This window comes from Hevea brasiliensis, chromosome 4, assembly GCF_030052815.1.
Source record: "Hevea brasiliensis isolate MT/VB/25A 57/8 chromosome 4, ASM3005281v1, whole genome shotgun sequence".
NCBI classification, from domain to species: Eukaryota; Viridiplantae; Streptophyta; class Magnoliopsida; order Malpighiales; family Euphorbiaceae; genus Hevea; species Hevea brasiliensis.
Window position 1 is genome coordinate 32,645,238 of NC_079496.1, and position 21,694 is coordinate 32,666,931.

The 21,694-nt window shown below is 31.3% G+C and overlaps 1 protein-coding gene across 3 annotated transcripts; it reads right to left on the reverse strand.

Annotated features, from left to right (window-relative positions):
* Positions 1-2: 2 nt before the first annotated feature.
* On the reverse strand, positions 3-20,259 carry LOC110656145 (vacuolar cation/proton exchanger 3). Of its 3 annotated transcripts, none has more exons than XM_021812754.2 (13): positions 19,974-20,259; positions 19,660-19,744; positions 16,924-17,190; positions 16,599-16,666; positions 16,464-16,492; positions 15,086-15,282; positions 14,747-14,959; positions 9,685-9,825; positions 7,694-7,810; positions 7,529-7,582; positions 7,230-7,346; positions 5,351-5,444; positions 3-403 (listed from the first exon to the last, which is right to left on the reverse strand). In XM_021812754.2, the coding sequence occupies exons 3-13, from the start codon at positions 17,188-17,190 to the stop codon at positions 396-398; spliced, it is 1,305 nt and encodes a 434-aa protein (XP_021668446.1). In that variant the 5' UTR covers positions 19,660-19,744; positions 19,974-20,259; the 3' UTR covers positions 3-395. The 3 variants fall into 3 exon arrangements, with proteins under 3 accessions (XP_021668446.1, XP_021668450.1, XP_021668448.1); XM_021812758.2 differs by having other exon boundaries at positions 15,086-15,177; positions 19,974-20,228; XM_021812756.2 differs by having other exon boundaries at positions 9,685-9,819; positions 19,974-20,228.
* Between the last annotated feature and the right edge of the window lie 1,435 nt (positions 20,260-21,694).

A 21,694-nucleotide genomic window follows, 5' to 3' on the forward strand; every position in this document is an offset into this window, starting at 1 on the left:
AATTAGCCACCAAGCCTTGGAATACTTGGCAAGTATCAAATCCATTGTAATATAATTTGTTGATATATAGCATAGGAGGATGTATAAAAGGTTCAATCATCACCACCTAAAGCTATATATTGTCAAGATAGCACATCCATTGACATGAAAAACTAACAAACTATATTAAAAAGACTTAAAGAAGAAAAAGAACAAAAGAACCTAAGGATCAACGGCGAACGTTTCTTACGTTAATACAGGAATATCATGAAAAGAATAAAGGAAGCAAATATTAAGTATAGCTCTCCGTGATCATGAAGAGGATCTTTAAAATAATGCCTCTAGTGACATTCCCGTCTACAACACAACATTGCCAATATTTTGCTTTAGCCAGTGATGTTAAGATCGATGCATCTTTAGTCACCTGTAAAAAAAATAAAATAAAAAAAAAAAAAAAAACTTAAGAGTAAGCTTCAAAGTGTAATATAATTTTTATTATATTTTATGCTCTGTTCAGTAATAATATTATTATATTTAATGTAATGTACATATAAAAATACATGTAATTATGATTATTTATTTTGATTATTTCATTTATTATCACCATCATTACTGCTACTATAATCGCCATCCAATCACAACCATTATCACTATTACTACCCACTACTTTGGCCACCCCCACCACTTAGCCAGTGCCACAACTACAACCCCACCCAGCCACCACCACTACTGAACAACCACTACCACCACCACCGCCATCAACACTATCACCCAATTGCAGCCACTACCACTAACACTACCAACACTATCTTTACTCGACCACCACTACCACTACCCTATCACCACCACTACCTGGCTGCTACCGCTATTGCTACCATTATCACCACCACCACCTGGCCGCTACCGCTATTGCTACCACTATCACCACCACCACCACCACCACCAGCATCGCTACTGCCACTGCCACTACCACCACCATTGCTACTACCCCCACCCCTACCCAATCACCACCACTACCAGACCACCCAACCACCAGCTATCGCAACCATTACAACTTGTTATTACCACTATAAATAAACTAAATATTAAAATAAAACTAACATTATACTACATTATTTATATTTTTATTTTGCAATCAAACACAGAAATATAATGATAACTACATAACATTACATTATTCATTTCATTACATAACTGATTATATTACATTGCATTTCATCATACTAAATGTACCCTTGAGGAATTGTATTAAGGATATCAAGATTGAATTTTAACAAATCAAGATGAATTTGTTGAGACTGAAGCTGTATACATTAATGAGGCAACTAAGAAAGAGCTGAATATAATACAAATTGGTGCATCTCATGTTGACAAGGAAATTATAATGCTAATTTCATAGTGAAAGTAGCTACTAATTATTTCAAAGTTGCCCTTTGTTAGTTTTCCTTCAATGGTTAGTCTTTGCACTAGAATTTTTAACATGCTCATTGTGGACTGTTATTTATGAAACAAGTTGAAGTTTTACAAGTATGGGTCCAAATGCTTCGCAATTAGGAAAGTAGGAATTAGTTAGCACTGCAAAGCTGTATTTCTGCAAGCATAATTGCATTTATGGACTATAGAATTGCAATTCCCTTTTTGCAGGTGCAGGATTGCAATTCTGTTGGAACAGGAATGCCGTAGTAAGAGCGTTCAGTTCCTTTCAGAGTCTGCATAAGAACAAGTACCAAACCGAAATTTCGATACGATTCCGGTTTAGTTTTTCACTGTTTCAGTGCCAATTTAGTACGGTTCTCGGTTCTTGAAATAATTTTATGTAATTATTTCCTTAAAAAGTCATACTTAAATTAGCATTTAAGATTTGAATTGGATTATTAATACATAATATATCATATACTATATATTTTAACTATTTCTAAATTATATAATTTTTAACTATAAGGTGCATATATAATTTAAATATATTATATAATATAATAGTATATCATATAATATACATTTTAACTATTTATTATGTAATATTTAACTATAATATACAAATATAATTACGAATTAACATATATATAGTATAATAGTACATTTATAATTAAGAATTATAAGGTAATTTAATATTTTTATAGCTAAAATTATCAAAACAATATAGAAAAATGAAATATAATATTAGGTTATATTTAGTTTATAATTATATATACATATATAAATATACATATTTATAATAAATTATATAATGCACCTAAAAAATAAATGAAAAATATATGTATAAATTTGGTTCTCAGTTCGGTTCTGGTTTGTATGGTTCCAGTTTGGTTTCAGTAAGATTCCAATTTGGTTCTTAGTGACAAACTAGAACCAAATCAAAATAAGTTCGATTTGGTGTAATTCTTCAATTCGGTTCAGAACCCCGAGAATCGTGTAAAACCCTAGCCGTTATGATACTGCAGAGCTTTGGGGCTTGTTTACTTGATACTAGTGGAAAATATTTTTCATTTTCTAAGAAAATTCTAGTTTTCATTTTCCACCAAAAAAAAAAAAAAGGAAAACATGGAAAAAAAAAGTTCACGTCAATAATAGAAAACAATTTTCTAATTTAAAAAATTAAAAAAATTGTTTATATCTTTCACAATTAAGAAAATAAATCATTATAAAATATATTTAAAAACTTATTTTAATTATTTATAATATTATGATTGATTTTTATCATTGTAAATAAATATTCCTAAATAATTATTCAACTTTTAGTTATGAAAAAAGTTATGGTATAATTTTAATTATAGAAAGATCATTGTTTTCCATTTGACAAAAAATTAGAAGACGGAACTTTTATTATAAAGGAAAATAGTGGAAAACCACTTCAAGTTATTTTTTAAATCTTAGTTAAATTTTGGAAAAATAGCACATTTGAATGCGAAACTTTGTTTTCTAATACAATAATTTTTCACAAGTGAACAAGCCCTTGATTATTCTTATGCAGGAGTAGTAATGCAATTCTGCCTTCAATTTTGCTTCTGCAGGACCATGGATACAGATCTTGAGGATCCAGATTTTGGCCCTAATTCATTGTAACAGTTTTAATGTTATGACAGATATGAAGACCATGATTAAGCGTGAATAATAATAGTGGTAAGTCATTCTTCGGGTTTGCATACCTACTACTTGGTAACTCATAATTACTACTTGGTAACTTGCTATCTATAACTTACGCCAAAGGCTCCCACAAGACTCTCACTATGCAACTGGTGTATTTTTTTCTGAGTTCAAGCAGTAATAACACATATCCTTTACAGTTGCTTGCTGATATCTGTTGCTTTAGTAGTATGGTGTTTCTTCCAAATTTTCTGACCCAGAAAAATGAATATACTTTTTCAATCTTAGACAACCTTGAGTTTCAAGCCTTCTTGGTGTCCTTTGTGCTTTTCGTTCATGTTCTGCTACGGACATACTTATATTTCCTATATGATTTCATAATATTCATAATTTGTGCATTACTGTAGATTTTGATAACATATTCTTCAATCTTAATAGTTAAAAGTCATGTGTCTATAGATAACTATTATTGAGATTAAAGTCAATCTATTTTCTTTATGTTTTGTAGGTGGCTTCATACAAGGAAAACTTATATGTAACTAGGATTTTGTAGAGTAAATATGAAACTATTGACATGGATGTAACTCCTATAATCTTTTAACACTAGGAAATGTAGGATTAGCAAGATGAAACTTATAATTATTTATATTTTGATCGAAGGAAAACTTTGGCTTGTTATTATAGGTATGGAAGTTTCTTGAATGGATATATTTTCACCTTTTAATTTGCTTATATATATGTATATATACACACCAATGAAATGTGGTATCAAACAATTATATCTATATTATTTTCACCTATGACAAGGAAAATTTCAAATCATTAAAAATATTTGCAAATCTACTCATAACACCTTATTGATAGTACTTACAATTCCACTTTGTCACTTTAAAAATTCTTTTCTTAATTTATACTTCATATACATTTAAAGACGACTAATATTTTTAGTCAAAAGAATAAACTTTGTTATTCTTAACTTTCAATTTTAATTTTAATATGATAATCCTATAATTGCATGAGACTTCTCACTTTTTAGACTTTTAACAGCATCATTAATGTGATATTTAATAACAGGAAGTTTACCTGTCACTATTAACATTAACAACAGGATATTGGTTCCATAATTAATACATTTTAGAGCAGAGGCAATAATGACGGTCTATGGGGCCTTTTCCCAACAATAGAACTATTACAATAGTTTTTGTACATTTAATAATTTTTCCTGTAATTATGGCCCAGTTTTATTGTAGTGAACCTTAAAACATTCAAATCCTAAAACTAATCCTAATCCCTAAAAATTTAGACTTTCGAAGAAAACTAGAAGCATTGTTGTTCTGTAAACCAATAAGAACTCAAAAGTAAAGCCTAGAAATAGGGAAGAGTAGTTTTCGGTTTAAACCAAAAAACCGAAATATTGGTTTAAACCGAAATAGGGAAGAGTAGTTTTTTATTTAATTCGGTTCAATCGGTTCGGTTTTAAAATTCAATTGGTTTGGTTCGGTTTATAATTTTGATAATTTCGGTTAATCTAATCGGTTCGGTTCGGTTCGGTTATTTTCATAAAAAATAAAAAAAAATCAAACCAAATCGAAATTATTAATATATATAGGAAATCAAAGAAAATCGAACCAAACCAAATCGAACCGAACCGAAATCAAAGAAAACCAAACCGAACCTTAAGATTTTTTAGTTTTGATTTCTATTTTTTTTTTGTTTTTATGTTTTATTATTTAGATTTAATGTTAAAAATATGAAATTTTATAAATTTCAGTTTGATCGGTTTAAAATCGAACCGAACTGATATTTATCGGTTCGATTCGGTTCGGTTTTTTCTTATTAATCGGTTTGGTTTAGTTTTTAAAATTTTTTATTTTCGATTTTCGGTTTTATCAGTTCGGTTCAGTTCGAAACCGAACCGACCGTTTGCACACCCCTATCTAGAAACATCCTTCAACACAGGAAAAAAAACCTACAATTATTTGAATAAATAACTCTGAAGTCTGAAAGGACTAGAACCTACATAATATCCCAAATAAACCCTGTATCAAATATGGTACATAATTCTATATTTCTTATTTGTTAAATCTTTAAACTTGTTTATCTTGGAGCCTTTTTTTTTTTTTTTTTTTTTGGGTGGCGCACACATCAAGAGAGATTGGGAATGGATGAAAACAAATCATGACATTTCACAAAAGGAAATACAAACTATAACATCTTATAACCAATAAACAATTGCAAGAACTAAAGATTTATTCTGCACAATAACCAAGTGGTTTCAAAAACTTACCATTTGAAGGATCAACATGTACAAAGAAACTCGCTGCCACTATGAGATAGCAGAGAATGAGCATTAATCCTTTAAAATAGTTTGATGTCCCTTCCTACATAAAAATAATGATAATGAAGACTAGTCAGTAACCAACTAGAAGCAACAGTGTATAGGAGAGCCAAAATATTAGTTCTATTGACATAAAAATATCATTTCAAAGATTTCCATATTTTCTCTAGCAATAGATTCTATAGTTAGCTAATACTATTTTAAAGCACAATTCTTAGTATTGTTTCATGCTTCTTAATTGGCTTCATGTATTTGTTACCAAGTCTATACTTTTCAACATATAAAATATATGAATCGGACAAGTTAAACTTGAAATCTAAATGTTTAAGTGAAAATACTACTTAGATTAACTCATCAAATTGATAATTCAAGGACTCCAATATTTTACCACAACAAATGCTTCTCTTAGCCAATGCTACTCCAGAAGCAAAGTTGGTTAGGTTATAAGTTTTGTACCAGGTCCTTAAAATTCTGAAAATATTAAATAATTTTCTCTTTCTTCTAGTTCTTCCATGAGGACCATATGATGTAGGCCCTGTCATGTAACAGGCTTACTAGTACACTTTTTATTGGTAAAACTTTAAATTCTTTATGGATTTTACGGTTACAATTTAAAGAAGTATCTAGGATCTATACATTGAAAACATGGTTAGTAGATTTGCTTCTATGCTTTAACTTTATCATGAAGTTAATAAAGTATGCTTATATTTAGTGTCTTCACTGATGTAGCAATAGTATAAGATTCAAGCTTGAAATAAAGCTGGAAAAAGAAGTGCCCTATCTTAGGTGCTATGAACAATAACTGGAAGTGTAGAGGTTAGTAAAGAAAGAAATGAAAAGCATTGCAATCAAGAAGAGAGATGGAGAAATCACAAAGTCACTCACTAGTAACACATGCCTTCAAATTAAAACCAAATGACTTGATTAACCAGCTAATTGTAAAGACTCATTGGCTAGTTCCTACCTTCTTAAGATTTAACACTTCTAAAAAGAAAAAGTTACACGTTTAACAACCAAACCTCCTAGATGATGATGATAATAATAATAATAAAACCTTCATTAAGTGCATAAACTTCAAGCTCACACAACTAAGTACATTAACTTTGAAAGTTATTACTGTCAAGAACATTTTGAGAATCATTGAGACGAATTATTGACAAAGGTCAAATTGAATAAAACTTAATATCATTTGCTGATTTAACACATATACATGATAATGAACTTGAATGCTTCAAAATCTTTCATTTTTTGAGTATCCTGGCATTTGAATATGAAATGAATCACCAAATATCTACCTTGCTTTTTTGAATAATCATTGAGAAAGAAAACGACCGATGAGAGTGTGTTAATTCTTTTTTGGAAATTTTCAATGGTTAAAATAGAATAAATAAGGTGGATGTAAGTCCGTATCTGAGCAGTAAACTTCTAATTATCTACCAAACACACCTACATCAATGATATTTTCACCAATTAAAGCAACTTATAGATCTTTCGTCACCATCATCTCAATAAAAATTTCTTCAAAAGATTGTCTTTCAATCTTCAATAAACACATTGTTTAACTTCTCTTATGCTTGTGATCAAACAGATGAGTGAAACATCAACTATCTCCAACCTTCCACTCTCCATGCTAGTTAAAATCATAAAATGCCATCAACAAGAGTGAACATCAAAGAAAATTGTGTCAAGAAGTCATATTAAAAAGTAGAATATACACATCTATTCATAGTGCATACGATGCTTCATACAAGAAAAGAAGATAACCAACATTATAATCACAGAATTCTTTCCACAAAATAGATAAAGAATAAAAAAAACTGCCACAAACCTGCAACATGAATGCCACAACTAGCACAGTGACAAAGAGGGTTGCTGTTTCAAAGAGTTGAAAATTCAAGTCCATAGGTTGTCCCATTAGCCACCCAACGACCACACAAAAGGGGATCTACAATTTTCAACAAGACATTAGCCTAACCAATAAACATCAACCCAAAGAAGAAGACAAATTAGCCAGATAAATATTCAGAAAAATTATTCTCCAAAAGCAGAAGAAATTGAAGTTAGAGATGGTTATTGGACATCCTAAGAATTGGCAATGAGAACTCAGTGAAGAAGTTAGAAACTTACCACAAACATTGATATCTGTGTGCAAGATCCAATTGCAACTCCAAGTGAAAGATCCTAAACAAAAATTGAAACAAGTTTAAAACTAGAAAAGAAAACCAGTAACATAAACATTTTTAATACAAGAAAATGTGAAATGAGTAATATAAATATTATTGTAGCACTAACGAGCTTGTCCTTCATGGCAAACATTATTGCACTTGCATGCTCAGCAGCATTTCCCACAATTGGAAGCAGGATGACGCTAATAAAAGCCACAGGCATGTTCAACGTGTCAGATGCTCCCTGAAAGAAACAGTCATGCAGGTGATCAAGTGATCAATAAGCACTTAAAAATTGAGGTGTGATGGTTATTTCTGAATTTTGAATGATATTACGTGAAGAATAAAAGAAACTTTAGAGGAAATGCTAAAGAAGAAATGGAGATTAGATAATCAATTTACAAGTAAACACAAACTGCAAATCACCACCAGTATCTCTCACATTGATGCATAGATATCACTTTCCACCCGCTTATTTTCTTCTCAAAGAATGGTTGTTATATAGTGTAAGCAGAAAACTGGCATGGGACTTACCAGAGATAATACGCATGCTGGATATCTAAAAAATCGTTGCACTTAAGGATGGATACAAAAAAAATATATAAATTTTTATTTAACTTTCAAAGCATAACTGAACTTTCCTTCTATTTTAAGTTCAACTTCTCTCCGACGAAGTGCTTCAATTTAAACGAAAAAGCCACACTAAACCAAAACTATTTGGCTTTTTCAGTTCGATTTTGATTTTCACATAATTTGGTTGATCAAGTTTGGTTCGGTTTTTGAAGGAAAAAAAACCCTAATTAACCAAACCAACAGAAGTTCCATATATTCTATATGTTTATTATATAAATAGTACATATAAAAATATGAATATACATCTTATTAAAATTAAATAACTGAGCCAAACTGAATTTTGGTTCTAATCGGTTCAGTTCAACTACTGTTTCAGTTCAATTTCCCCTGTAAAAAGAAATTTCAATTTATTCTGTTTTTGCTAAATTTCGAATTGTATGGTGTTAAAATCAAAGAGAGTGCTACCAAATTATGTATTAATTCATTTTTTAATCTTTAGATGGAGGACTCTTGACACACCTCCTCAAGTGGCAACCATTTTGGTTGACACTTGAACCTTGAAATCCTCCCCCTTAAACCTTGAATTGAGGCAGCAGCAACACCGAAAATATGTACACTTGAATTAAATCAGGTCAAATCAGCTTTGATACCATGTTAAATTTAGAGAGAGTGCTAGGCAAATTATGTATTAATTCATTTTTAATCTTTCGATGTGGGACTCTTGACATATGGAACAAATCCACTGAATGCTCACATATGATCAAAGTATTATAATGCCAACGATAAATCCTAATCTAGTACTGTCCGTTGTTTTCAATAACAACCATGAACAAAATTTTGGACAGTGGTTACCTTTATCCTTATTATTTAAATGGGGGCAAAGAAAAAGTGCAGGTAAGGGTAACATTACCCTTGCCCCCTTCCCAAAAAGAAAAATGTAACTGGCAATTTGAAATTCTTTTCTCCGTCACCTTACATTTTGAAATGGAAAAACTTTGACCCAGTATGAAATCTTTCCTATATTATACAGTTACTCAAACGTAGAGAGTAATATCCCTATGATATGTATCCACCTTACGACAATAAAAGACTACTTGAAATCCTCCATCTTTTAAGCACCCACATTTGTCAAAGAAAGTCTTTTACTAGTAGGAGCAAATATTAGTATGTGTGGTTTAGGCAATAAAGAACAAACAAGCCATTGGAATATTCTATCCAATTAAATGACCAGCATTCCACCATCTTATCATTTAACTCAATAAGTGCGCGCCGAGACCCTGATATTCCTCTCTTCCAAGCACCTAAGCAATTTTAGGTCAAATAATTACCAAAAAAAATTTTGCTGTTGACCAAACTGCTAAAGCATCCCAAACAATAGAAAATGCAAAAGATTAGTTATCCAGAAAAATAATTTCCATGAAATAAATGAACGTTAAAGTTGGAATGCAGGACAGTTCTACAGTCCATAAGCATTCAAGTCTTCAAAGAAAAACAAATAAAAGGAACAACAGAAAAAGAAAAAAAAAAGGGTTAAAACAAATGTACCTGGATGGCATCAACAAGGTATGCAGATAACACAGAAATCCATGAAGTTAAAATCGCAAGCCAACCAACTGCTTCCCAATAAGTTATTTCAGGTGCCTCTTCTTCATCAGAAAATTGTTGTTCATCATCCCTTCCCTGCAGCTAGCAAAGGGTAGATAATTTCAAAAATCAGATGCATCGATGGTCAAAATATGTTTAGGAAAACCATGCGGCATACTATTCTATATTTCATAGCAGTGATTTATCTCATGATATCTTAACAAGGATTTTAAAAGAACTTCAAAAGACCAAAATATTCATAATGACAAAATGCAGCTAATAGCCTAATACCATAAATATATAACAAATACACACAAAAATAACAACTAGAGAAGCATTAATAGAAAATTGGGAAAGTTCAGAAAAGAGCCCTGTGATTAGGACTTTCACATTTCAAGGCCTCTTTTTTTTTTTTTTCTCCGGTCATTTTGGTACCCAGGAATTCCTCTTTTAGCACATAAGCCCAATTTGTTTAAATGGTTAAATGATGCTTAGCATTTAGAAAAAAATTGAGCCGCTAGTAGTTGCCATCGCCACCTGAAGTAGATATCGTGACCTAGCCCTAAAATTGCCACATGGCAGCTACTTCATAGTAAAATTTAATTTGTATTTCACAAGTTTACAAAGGTTTATAAAGTTATAAAAAAAAATTTTCAACCTTAAGCAAGATGAGGAATGACCAAACTGAATCATACAAGTTATTAGACCTGTTCAAGAATTAAACAAGAATGATAAAATATTTTCAATATTTTATCAACCTTATCACATTTGTCTTATCCAAACATAGATCAATGCTAAAGAAATGCAATCTATTAAAAATATTGAATCAAACAGCACAAAATCTAGAGAAATAGAAAAGCTTGACCATCCATGCCCCAGTGAATGTCACCACATAATGAACAAGCCAGATCTATGATCTCAAATGCTTCATCCCAAAAAATTCTAAATTTCAAATTCTCATATGGTGTTTCATTTTCCCTTCCAATTTGTTTATGTACTTCAACTATTCTCACCAAAACTTATCTCTTTCTCAGACTAACTAAACCTAGCAACTGTTTAAAATTTTAGATTTAACAGAAAATCTAACCCTTAACTTAGAATTTCTTATCTGTAGAAATCAATGTTCCCATTGTTAGAATCTTCATTTTCTACAAATCCAAACTTTTGAATTAGCCTACAAATGATATTTTGACTTTTTTTTTTCTTTTTAAATCTCAACCTTGAAAGCTTAGGCACAAAAAATATCATTTGAATTATGTTATTATTTTTCATGGAAAAGTTCAAAAAAGTACCTAGCGTCAATCCATTACCATATGTTCAGTTTTATTAAGGCGCGAAGCGACACTAAGGCAATAGGGTAACTAATGGCCTTAGGTGAGAGGCAAGGGCCTTTTTGAAGCGAGGCATCATGGCCTAAATTGCCTAAATTTTTATGTACACTATAATATATTATGTAGAAAGAAAATTTAAATGTCAAGCGCCTTAATCAAAACCATTTCAAAATGAAAAAACTCAAAAATTTTAACCAATGAAACAAATAAATAAATGTTATTTACACAAATAAAAGAATAAAAAGAAGAGAAATAAGGATTGGAGAAAATATAGTAGTTACCCAACCATCCTTGAATCCACAAGCAAAATAAAATCTAGAGTCCACTGTAAAACAATTGAAATTTTATTTAATTTGTCGATATCCTTCTACATAGTACATAACCTATTTTTAAGGCATAGCAAACGTAGTTACCTAGGACAAATTACTAAAATGAAATCCTAAAAACTCTAAGAATATTTAATGAGATAGGCACTTAACATAACACAACTTTCTACAGCTGAGTTCTTAAAAAAACTAGAATACAGTTTTTTTATACTCAACCAGATAGGCGCTAACACTCTTTTTCCATGTTAAATATGAATTTAGTATTTGTCGTCCTCTATTTATTTTCCCCCAATCCTTTGCCTCAGTATGGAAATAGATTCAAGTAATTCAGAGTAATAGTTCCATAGGAGATCTTACATGGAACGCTTGCTTGTTAAATCCAAAAGAACAGAATTTTGACTACTGTTTAGTTGTCTTATGAATGAAAGGGGTTAATTTTGAATTTTCTTGCAATTTTTTGATTTAATTTGTGATTCTTTTGTGCCTCAAATCTCAAAGAAGCATACGATCCATACTGTTTTGCTCTAGCCCTTTTGCCTTTTCCCCAGGACCCTTTTGTGCCTTAGTGTGCATCACCCATTTAACAGACTATACGGGGGACTTGAGATATATATTGGACTCTCTCCACATAACATGGCTAGCTTTTAAGGTCAATTCTTCCAACGCGCTTATCGCCTTTAGACATCATACTCCAACAAGGTCAACACTAAAAGTTGCAACTACTATTATTCCTAAATTCCCATTAGCTATCCTTGACAACAGAATTGTAAAAGGGTATCAAGTTGGCACACAAATCATGGTTGAATGGCAAAGTATTCCTCAACGAGATGCAACTACGAAATTTCTTTTTGATTTGCAACAGTTGTTTCCTAACATAAACTCTAGGGAAAGGATTCTTCAAGGAGACGTACTTTTTATATGAGGAAATTCTCAAAGAAATCTAAGTAACACCATAAATTTCATTAGGCACGCTCCAGCTTTATTAAGTCATGCGATATTGTAGTGCTGTAACCTATTCCTAGATACTTCACTCTGCATAAATTTTAAAATTTAAGCCTAGACACACATACATAAAATTTGAAATCACAACTACATGTGTGTGTGTGTGTGTGTCATAGTATTTTTCGTTTGCCTCCACTGAATCTAAATGAATTCTTGATGAAAAATCATGCTAATCTACTACATATATGCCAACACATCAAACTTTTATGATCACTCTATAATAATGGACCCTTTAATAAACTTTTTGGATTATCAAGCTAACACAATTTATAAATAAGTAATCACACTACAATCTACAGGCCACATTAAATAAAAAAAAAATCCTAATATAAAATTCAGGGCTCCTATCTCTCTCACTCTCTCTCCCTCCTTAATTCTTCCCAAGTTTGCTCACTATTTCTATGATTCATAAATTCCAGTTACTGAATTGATGCTACTAGTTCCTTAAATAAACCATACATAACGAGGACAAAAAGAGCACCATGCTCACATTTAATGATGGCCTTCCCAGTTCTCTTCTGATTCATCTTCATTTTGTCCATCAATTCTCAGGGTCATAACATCCAGCAATGCAAGCCCCAACAAAAATGACACTAAATATAGAGTTATTATGATTTACCAATGGAGACACAAGAATCTTGCTCTCCAAACCATCTAGAAGCCCAAAATCAATTGACCAAAGTAGGAAGGAAGGCTGCAACCCAAGTTCCACTAGTTAATATGAGCATAACCCACTCTTCCCTTGTATTTACAATTCTTTTATTGACATTCTGTTGTATCAAATGTGAATTCATTTGATTTGCAAATGAATTTCAGAATACACGCACACACGCACATATTCATTTATAAATGAATTATCATGTTTGACATCTTATGTATAACTCAACTCAACTCAACTAAGCCTTTATCCCAAAAATTTGGGGTCGGCTATATGGATTCGCTTTCTCCATTCTGAACGATTTTGGGTTAAATCCTTAGAAATGTGTAATCCTTCTAGGTCATGTTGTACTACTCTCCTCCAAGTCAATTTAGGTCTACCCCTTTTTTTCTTTCTATCCTCTAACCTAATGTGCTCTACTTGTCTAACTGGAGCCTCCACATGTCTACGCTTCACATGACCAAACCACCTCAATCTCCCTTCTCTCAACTTATCTTCAATTGGCACTACTCCTACATTTTCTCTAATACTCTCATTACGGACTTTATCTAGTCTAGTATGGCCACTCATCCACCTTAACATTCTCATCTCTGCAACTCTTATCTTAGATGCATACGACTCTTTCAATGCCCAACACTCACTACCATATAACATAGCCGGTCGTATGGCTGTAAGGTAAAATTTTCCTTTCAATTTATTGGGAATCTTATGTTCACATAAAACTCCCGTGACACGTCTCCACTTCAACCATCTGGTTTTAATCCTATTACTAACATCCTCCTCACATCCCCCATCTACTTGAATGACTGAGCCTAGATATTTAAAGTGATTACTATCAATTATTGAATTCATTTTCAAATTATAGCTATTTTTTGCCCTTCCCAACTCAAGCAACACAATTAGCAGCAGAATCCAAACATTGAATACTGCAATCCAGAAACTTAAACACCTACCAATAGCATATGCAGTCTATCGTGGATGAGAAAATACCTTCAATTGCATATGCACAATGGCTCGAGTTCTGAACTTCCAAAGAAAAATGCCTTCTCTATGAGCCATTGCCACCCTTTCTAAATAATTACTTTGGAAATATGATAAGAATATGGATGAAAGAGCAATGGAGTATTCTAGAAGAGAAGGCTAACAGAAGGAATATAGAGGAATGCAGAAGTAGGAAACACACAGAGGTGCTAGCTGGTGTAACATAGTCATGTAAGATGTGCAAATAGAAGTAGGGGAGAGTCTATAAATAAAGAAGAGAAGAAAGAAGAAGGGCATCCAGAAATCATTTGGCTATTTGACAGCTGTGAGCTGAGGACTAGCTCTGCTAGTGCGGGAATTTTTCCGGAGGGGTTGCTAGGCAACCATTTATACTCTTAGTTTTCCTTCATTATTTTTAATTCTCATTTTCTGATTGGTTGAGTTAGAGAATAGAAAGAGAGTCATATTGATTTACTGAAACTGACTTGTATTTTGGGCAACTCTGCCATTGTTAATCAATACAAGCTATTTTCTATTATCTACAATTCATATTTGTTCCCAACTCTATCAAAATATGAATATCAAAAAAATAAAAAATGCATAAACATTTAAACACGACATAACTAGTTACTTATACATAATTCATAGCTTTTAACAACATGAAAATTCAAATAGATAACTCTAAAAATCATAAGCAAGTATTAAATTGAGCAAAAAGAGCAAACCTCATCAACGGGACGATAGAGATTATGTTGACTTTTGAGTTGAAAGAAAAGGTAGCTTCCATATGCCACTAGCATTATACAGCTACTAAATCTTGAAAGAGACAACTCTGACTTGCCAAAATGAATTTCTGTGTGTGTGAAATGAAGCACAGCTGGAAACATTATCCCCATTACAGCCATCAAAAGCAATCCAGAATTCACTAGAGCAGCCGCCTGTTGCATGGGTAATCCCAATTCAAAGTGAACTTAAGACTGCGACATGATAAGAATGCAAGAGAGCCTACTCCATACCACATTTACTTGTTCCTTACACAAATTAACAAGATTATGGCAATATACCTTATTAAATTTCTGAACCCGCTTGTGATTAGCAATCCCACCACTGAAGAAAGAACATCCAAGCACCAAAAGCATATTTGACAAGATAGAACCTAACAAAGATTGTTGAACAACTCTTATCATCCCACTCTTCAATGCATAAATTGATATTATCATTTCAGTTGCATTTCCAAATGTGGCATTTAGAAGACCACCAACTGCAAGTCCCATAAGAGAAACAAAAACAAAAAAGTCAAAACTAACCATATAATGCAGAGAGAAATTCAGTCAATTTTAAGTCTAATCATCTAATATATCCTAAACTTTGCATCTTTTTTAGTCCAATCCTATACTTTAAATTTTATCAATTTGGTTTGCGCATTACAAATTTATTTCAGTTGTGTCCAACAGATCCAGGGCATGTACCCATGTTAACGTTTTGTTGACATCAAAGTCAAACCTGGACATAACTTGTTGATATGAGGGAAGTGAGCTTCTCTCAAGCAGTAAAAGCCATGAAACAATGAAATATTGATTTTGTAAAATTCTCTCATTGATAAAGCTACCTAAAATACATTTTGAGATTCAAATTTTGCAAAACACCATCATTTGGTGGCTCTTAGGGCATAAGAGCAGCCCCATCATCCAGATTAGTCATTTTTGTCCATGTCAAAAGTCCACTTCAACAATTCGTCAATATTGGCATATGCCTAAATCCATTGGATACAGTTGAAACAAAATTAGTAATTTATGAACCAAATTGATAAAATTCAAAGCAGGACATATAATTCAAAAGAATGCAAAGTTCAATAGACACATTAGAATTTGTAAACACCCCCTTTTTACACTCCAAATGATAAATAATGTTAAAGATTGTTAAATTTGGAGTGAGTATTGGGCATATTACATTTTAATTCATTTTAATTATGAGCTTATACAAATGATTGAGTTGTTTTACACATCAAAATGACTAGCCAATTCATATTGCAACCCAACCATTTATATTTTGCCCTTTCATTTCATAGATTCTAATGTGGGATTCCCCACAAAGATAAAAGCACTAAAAAATGATAGAGCATTTCTATACACCAAAAAACTTTGAAACCGCAAGGAAAAAATTTTAGTGTCCACCAAAAAGTAAAAGAATTGAAATTTTATTGAAATTGACTCTTTCCCTCAATATGGACTACAAGGGATTGGACATTCTAAACACTAGGGTTAAAAACACCTCAGAGAAAGAGGATTTCAAACTATAATGAGAGAAGAGATATGGGCAGCTCATGATTTGCATATGCTACAGATCCAAACGGAGTTCTAAGGCATCCAAAAACTTATTAGCAAATCCAAATATGCTACACTTGTCACCTAAAACCAGATAGAGCATTTAAGATTGTCATACCTGTAGGTCCAGTGTAGAATGCAAGCTGCCTGCACCAAAGGAATCGGTAGACTAGCACATTAGCATTGCAATAAGTGAAATAAGAAACCAACTGATTATTCAACCATAGAATTGACTTGAAATGTAGATGATTACTCAGTTGTGTAACCTAGACGTTCTGCCAAAGGTATGATGCCCAGTAAGCTTAGGAAGAAGACCCATTCCTAAAAATTGTTAACCACGAAACAAATGTTAACACATAGGAAATCATTGAAAATTTAACTAAAAGGGAGTTTTAGACAAAATGATGTACGTGTATCCAACAATTTGGTAATAACTTATCATATAATTATAAATTATTTCAGAGAGTATAATTCCACCTTTGTACTACCTTTTACTGTTTCTTCCTACTCAATCAAACTATTCTTTTCTTTTTCATCTAATTAAACAGAAGGAAGATAAAGAACCACATTAGTCTTACATGATTTCTAGTAAAATAATGTAGAAAAATTGCTGAGGGACCAAACACTAGCAGCAAGTTAATCTTTGCTTTAATTAAGACGATATAAATACTCCTAAGAGGGCTCATTAGTATTCGCTTCAAAGCCCGTGAATTGACCACATCAGCATGAGAGCCCACAATGGTTGTCTCAAAATCAAAAGAATGTACTTTGCTCCTCACAGGTGATAACACGAAAGAGATGTCCTCATCAGATTCAAGGTCTAACTTCTCCTCTATGGGCCCCATCTGCATAGACAAATTTGTGTTCAATAAAATTACAACTTCCAAGCCATGAAATCTCAACTAGAAGTGATCTACCATTTTAAAATATTTACCAAATCAGAATTGCACAGATAGTATGAAAGACAATTGAACCAAAATAATATTCCTTCATTACATCAATCAATAACATTGGTGATATTCCAATACTTGCAGGAAAATGCCATAACTCTAATATCAAATAGAAGTGATACATCGAACTATTGTTATTGTCAGTAAAGCCAAAAGTTCAGTTTCAGGTTGGTTTGTTTTGGGTAGGAAACTAAATATATATATATATTTTTTAAGACAACTAATTTACCGATATGGATGAAGTTTATAAGGAAAAAAAAAGTAATATAGAAACAAGTAATTATACACACCAGTGTTACCTAAAAAGTGGCCCCTCCCCCTCCCGAATGGCATTCCAGAACACACTATCCAAAATTTGATACTTTCGCATACCAAAATGTAAAAATGGCCAATCCAAATTTTGTCTCTTTGACACAATGACTCTATTTAAATAGAAAGTTAGCTAGTGATTTTTGGCATTTAGTTATCTTAAAACTTTATCTTTATCCACAAAGTTTATTTAATTAGAATTGTTTCTTTCTACTTAAAGTTTTCCTATTCAAATTGCGCTCTACTACTTAAATTTTAAAATGTAAAATACATTTTAATTGGCTAAAATTTCTAAAAAAATATTAAACATTCAATAAATACATTTACCTTTGCTCAAAAAATGCAGAAGAACAAATCTTCTCATAGGCCGGCATACCATTTGTTTGAGAAACTTGGAAAGACAATAATATATATATATATATATATATATATATATTTCTAATGATCCAAATAAATATAATCCACTGCATTGTAACCCCAAAAAGCATTCCAATTAAGCCTACGCCTTATGTACTTCGTACCTAGGAAGTACTATATTTTGTACCCATATTTGTCCCACGAACCAAAGCGAACTGCGAACCAGGTAACACTAATACACACCTTATATCCTAGTGCAATTTATCAAAAGAAATCTAAACATCATTCCAAGTTGATCATATAAAACACTAAGTAAAAGGAACAGATTCCAAGTTGGAAAATTACATTTGGTTAAAAAAAAAAAAAAAAACTAATACTTAAAGGATAATAATCAATGAGCATAAAGGCAATGGAGTTAGTTGCTTAGTCTAAATAATTCTTGGTTATCTAAGAATGATAATAACATTGAATTAGTTATATATAATATGCAAATAGCCTAAATGCTTTTATTTATTTGAGATATAATGCCAAGACATTTTCAATCTAGAAACAATAAAATTTATGAGGTGGTTATAACATACACTAAATATTACTTAATATATTCAGCATTTAATATTTTAAGGTTGTGTCATAAAATTCTTTATCTCAACTCTTACATGTGTGTATATCAACACACACACGCACACACACACACACATTAATAATGATTATATAGAAGGAGAAGTTCAAAAAGCAAATTGGGATTTAGCACTTTGAGACTTACAAGACAAAGTAATTTCTGTGTCATTTTTTATACATTTAAGTTCATCTATTATCATTATAGTACCATTTTGACTAATATCATTAAACTTATTTTTTAGATTTTATCTATGGGGCATACATTGTATGAAACCAAATGTTCTATTAATGATATCTTTAATATCACTAGATAATAATAAAAAAAAAAAGAGGTAACTTCATCCAAAGTATATATATATATATATATATATATATATATATATATAAACTAAAGTAATGGCATTAGGAACATGACCATTCATGTAGTTACCTTCGGATAAATGCTCAAGTATAATTATCATTTTATGACACATATGCAGTGTGTAATATATAAGTATAATTTTATTAATATTAGCAAAACAATGTACCAAACTGATGATAAGTTAAACCTTATGGTATAAAAATGATTCACCAACTGAATTTTTCCCTTAAGTGTCAAAGGATTAAAACACAAGATACTTGTTATATATATATATATATATATATATATATATATATATATATATATATATATATATATATATATATATATATATATATATTAAAACACACTGCTTGCCAATAAAATTTATAACACATGAAAAATATTGAAGAAACACAGAAATGGTAGTTTAATTGATGATGGGTTAAAATCAATATAAGTTATTTTATAACTTACATATGCAATCATTGTTGTACTTGATCACAGTAGTCATTACAGCAATTCTAAATGAAAATGGCTCACATTAAAACACTTGAGGTAAGTGCAATAGTAAAATTTTATTTGACTAGGAATTACGAAAAGCATCATACATCAAAAATATCATAAAATTTGTCCATGTTTCATGTGTGGCTTCTAATACAGTAATACTAAACTTTATTTAGCATTGTATGCAATGCAGATAATAGAAGGCCTAATAAAATCAAAAACAGAAGCTTTACCTGAGTCAATTTCTATGGAGATGTAGCATCACTGAATATGCTGGAGATTCTAGCAGAATATCTCCCAAACTTGTGATACTACAATCTAAAATAGAGAAATAACAAAAACCCACGTCAAGCAACAGAGTACAAACCCTAGATTATTGTTATAAGGTGGCTTATTCTTCAATTGAAGAAGCACTAATTTGAAGTAAAGAAAAAGTTGATGAGGCAAATTTGGATCCAAAACAAAACAAAACAAAACAACAAAGAGAGATCAGCTTTGAAGTATTGAAAAGACAAGAAAGATAATTATCAGACAGAGATGAACTTACCAAATATCTGATGAAGGAGAAACTATGGATCTACAGGAGATTTGAAGGGGAATCCTTTAAGAGAGAGAGAGAGAGAGAGAGAGGTTTCTGTGTTTCTTGTGAGTTTGCCTAATGAAGAGAGTCAGAGTGAAGGGTGGATTTCTGCAATTGGAAGGAAAAGAGTGGAAGATGAGTGGCCGGCACTTGGAAACTTCTCAGAAGTATCGCCATTGCTTCACATTTCAGATTTTTTTTTTTTTTAATTATAATTATAATAATTTAGGTGATTTTGGATTAAAAACGAGGTAACGTGCACAAGGGAGTGACGCGCAAACGCATTTGGACAGCCGTCAGAAAAGTACCTTTCACGGTCAGATAGGCTTTTGACCAATCACCGCAGGTTTCGCAGCACAAGGTAAGGGGTGTGAACATGAGATATAAACTAGAATGAAACGCGTGTTGAAATTAGGGCAACAGGCAGTTTTGGAGGTTTTGAATTGAATTAAAAAATTATATCGGACGGATAAAAATTGTGAGTAAAAATTATTTTGATATTTTAATTTAATTTTAAATTTTTATTAAAAATTAAATGGGAATTAAATTTATATATTTTTTTATTTTTTTAAATTTATATATTTTGTAATTATATATATTTATATATATAATTATAAATGAAATATAATTTAATATTATATTTTATTTTTCTATAATTTTTAAATAATTTTAATTATAAATATATTAAATTACTTTATAATTCTTAATTGTAAATTTATTATTATAATATATATATATATATATATATATATATATATATATATATATATTAATTCATAGTTATATTTATATCTCATAATTAAATATTATATAATTAATTAATAAGTAAAATATATATTATATAATATATTTATACTAACATATTATATAATATATTTAATATTAAATTATATATATACTTTATTATTAAAAATAATATAATTTAGAAATAACTAAAAAATATATTATATGATATATTACGTATAAATAACTCAATTCAAAATTTAAATGCTAATTCAAATATTACTTTTTAAGGAAATATTACATAAAATTATTTCAGAAACTTTGAATAGAATTGAAACCATATCGAATCGAATCAGAATTAAAATAACGAAGAATCGAATTGAAATCGTGTTGAAATTTCAGTTCTGTAACGGTCAGGCTTCAAGCACTAAATGAATTATCCGCTTTGGCCATAAGTCTCATGGTTTTGTCCTATAGATGGAATGAAGAACTTCCTAGGAGGTCACCCATCCTTGGATTTCTCTCAAGCGTGTAATGGTCAGGCTCCAACCACTAGAGGAATCGTCCGCTTTGGTCATAAGCCTCATGGTTTTGTCCCATGGGTGGAATAGAGAACTTCTCAGGAGGTCACCCCTCCTAGGATTTCTCTCAAGTGAGCACGCTTAACCCTGGAGTTCTTCCAACTCTCCAGGCCATTCCGTCAAAAGGCGCCTCTTGTGATTAGTTCCCTCATTTTATATATCATTACTTTCTGCTCCCATTCTAATGTGGGACGTGTTTCCCATCTTTCAATGAGCTTTTCGCCACGTTCAATGGAATCACTAGGGCACTACCTTAGGGCCTTGTGGTCCACTAGCTTCTAACACAAGTGTCCTCAGTTATCGCATCGTACTGTGGAAGCTTTTGGCTCTGATACTAATTGTAACGGTCAAACTCCAACCATTAGAGGAATTGTTCACTTTGGC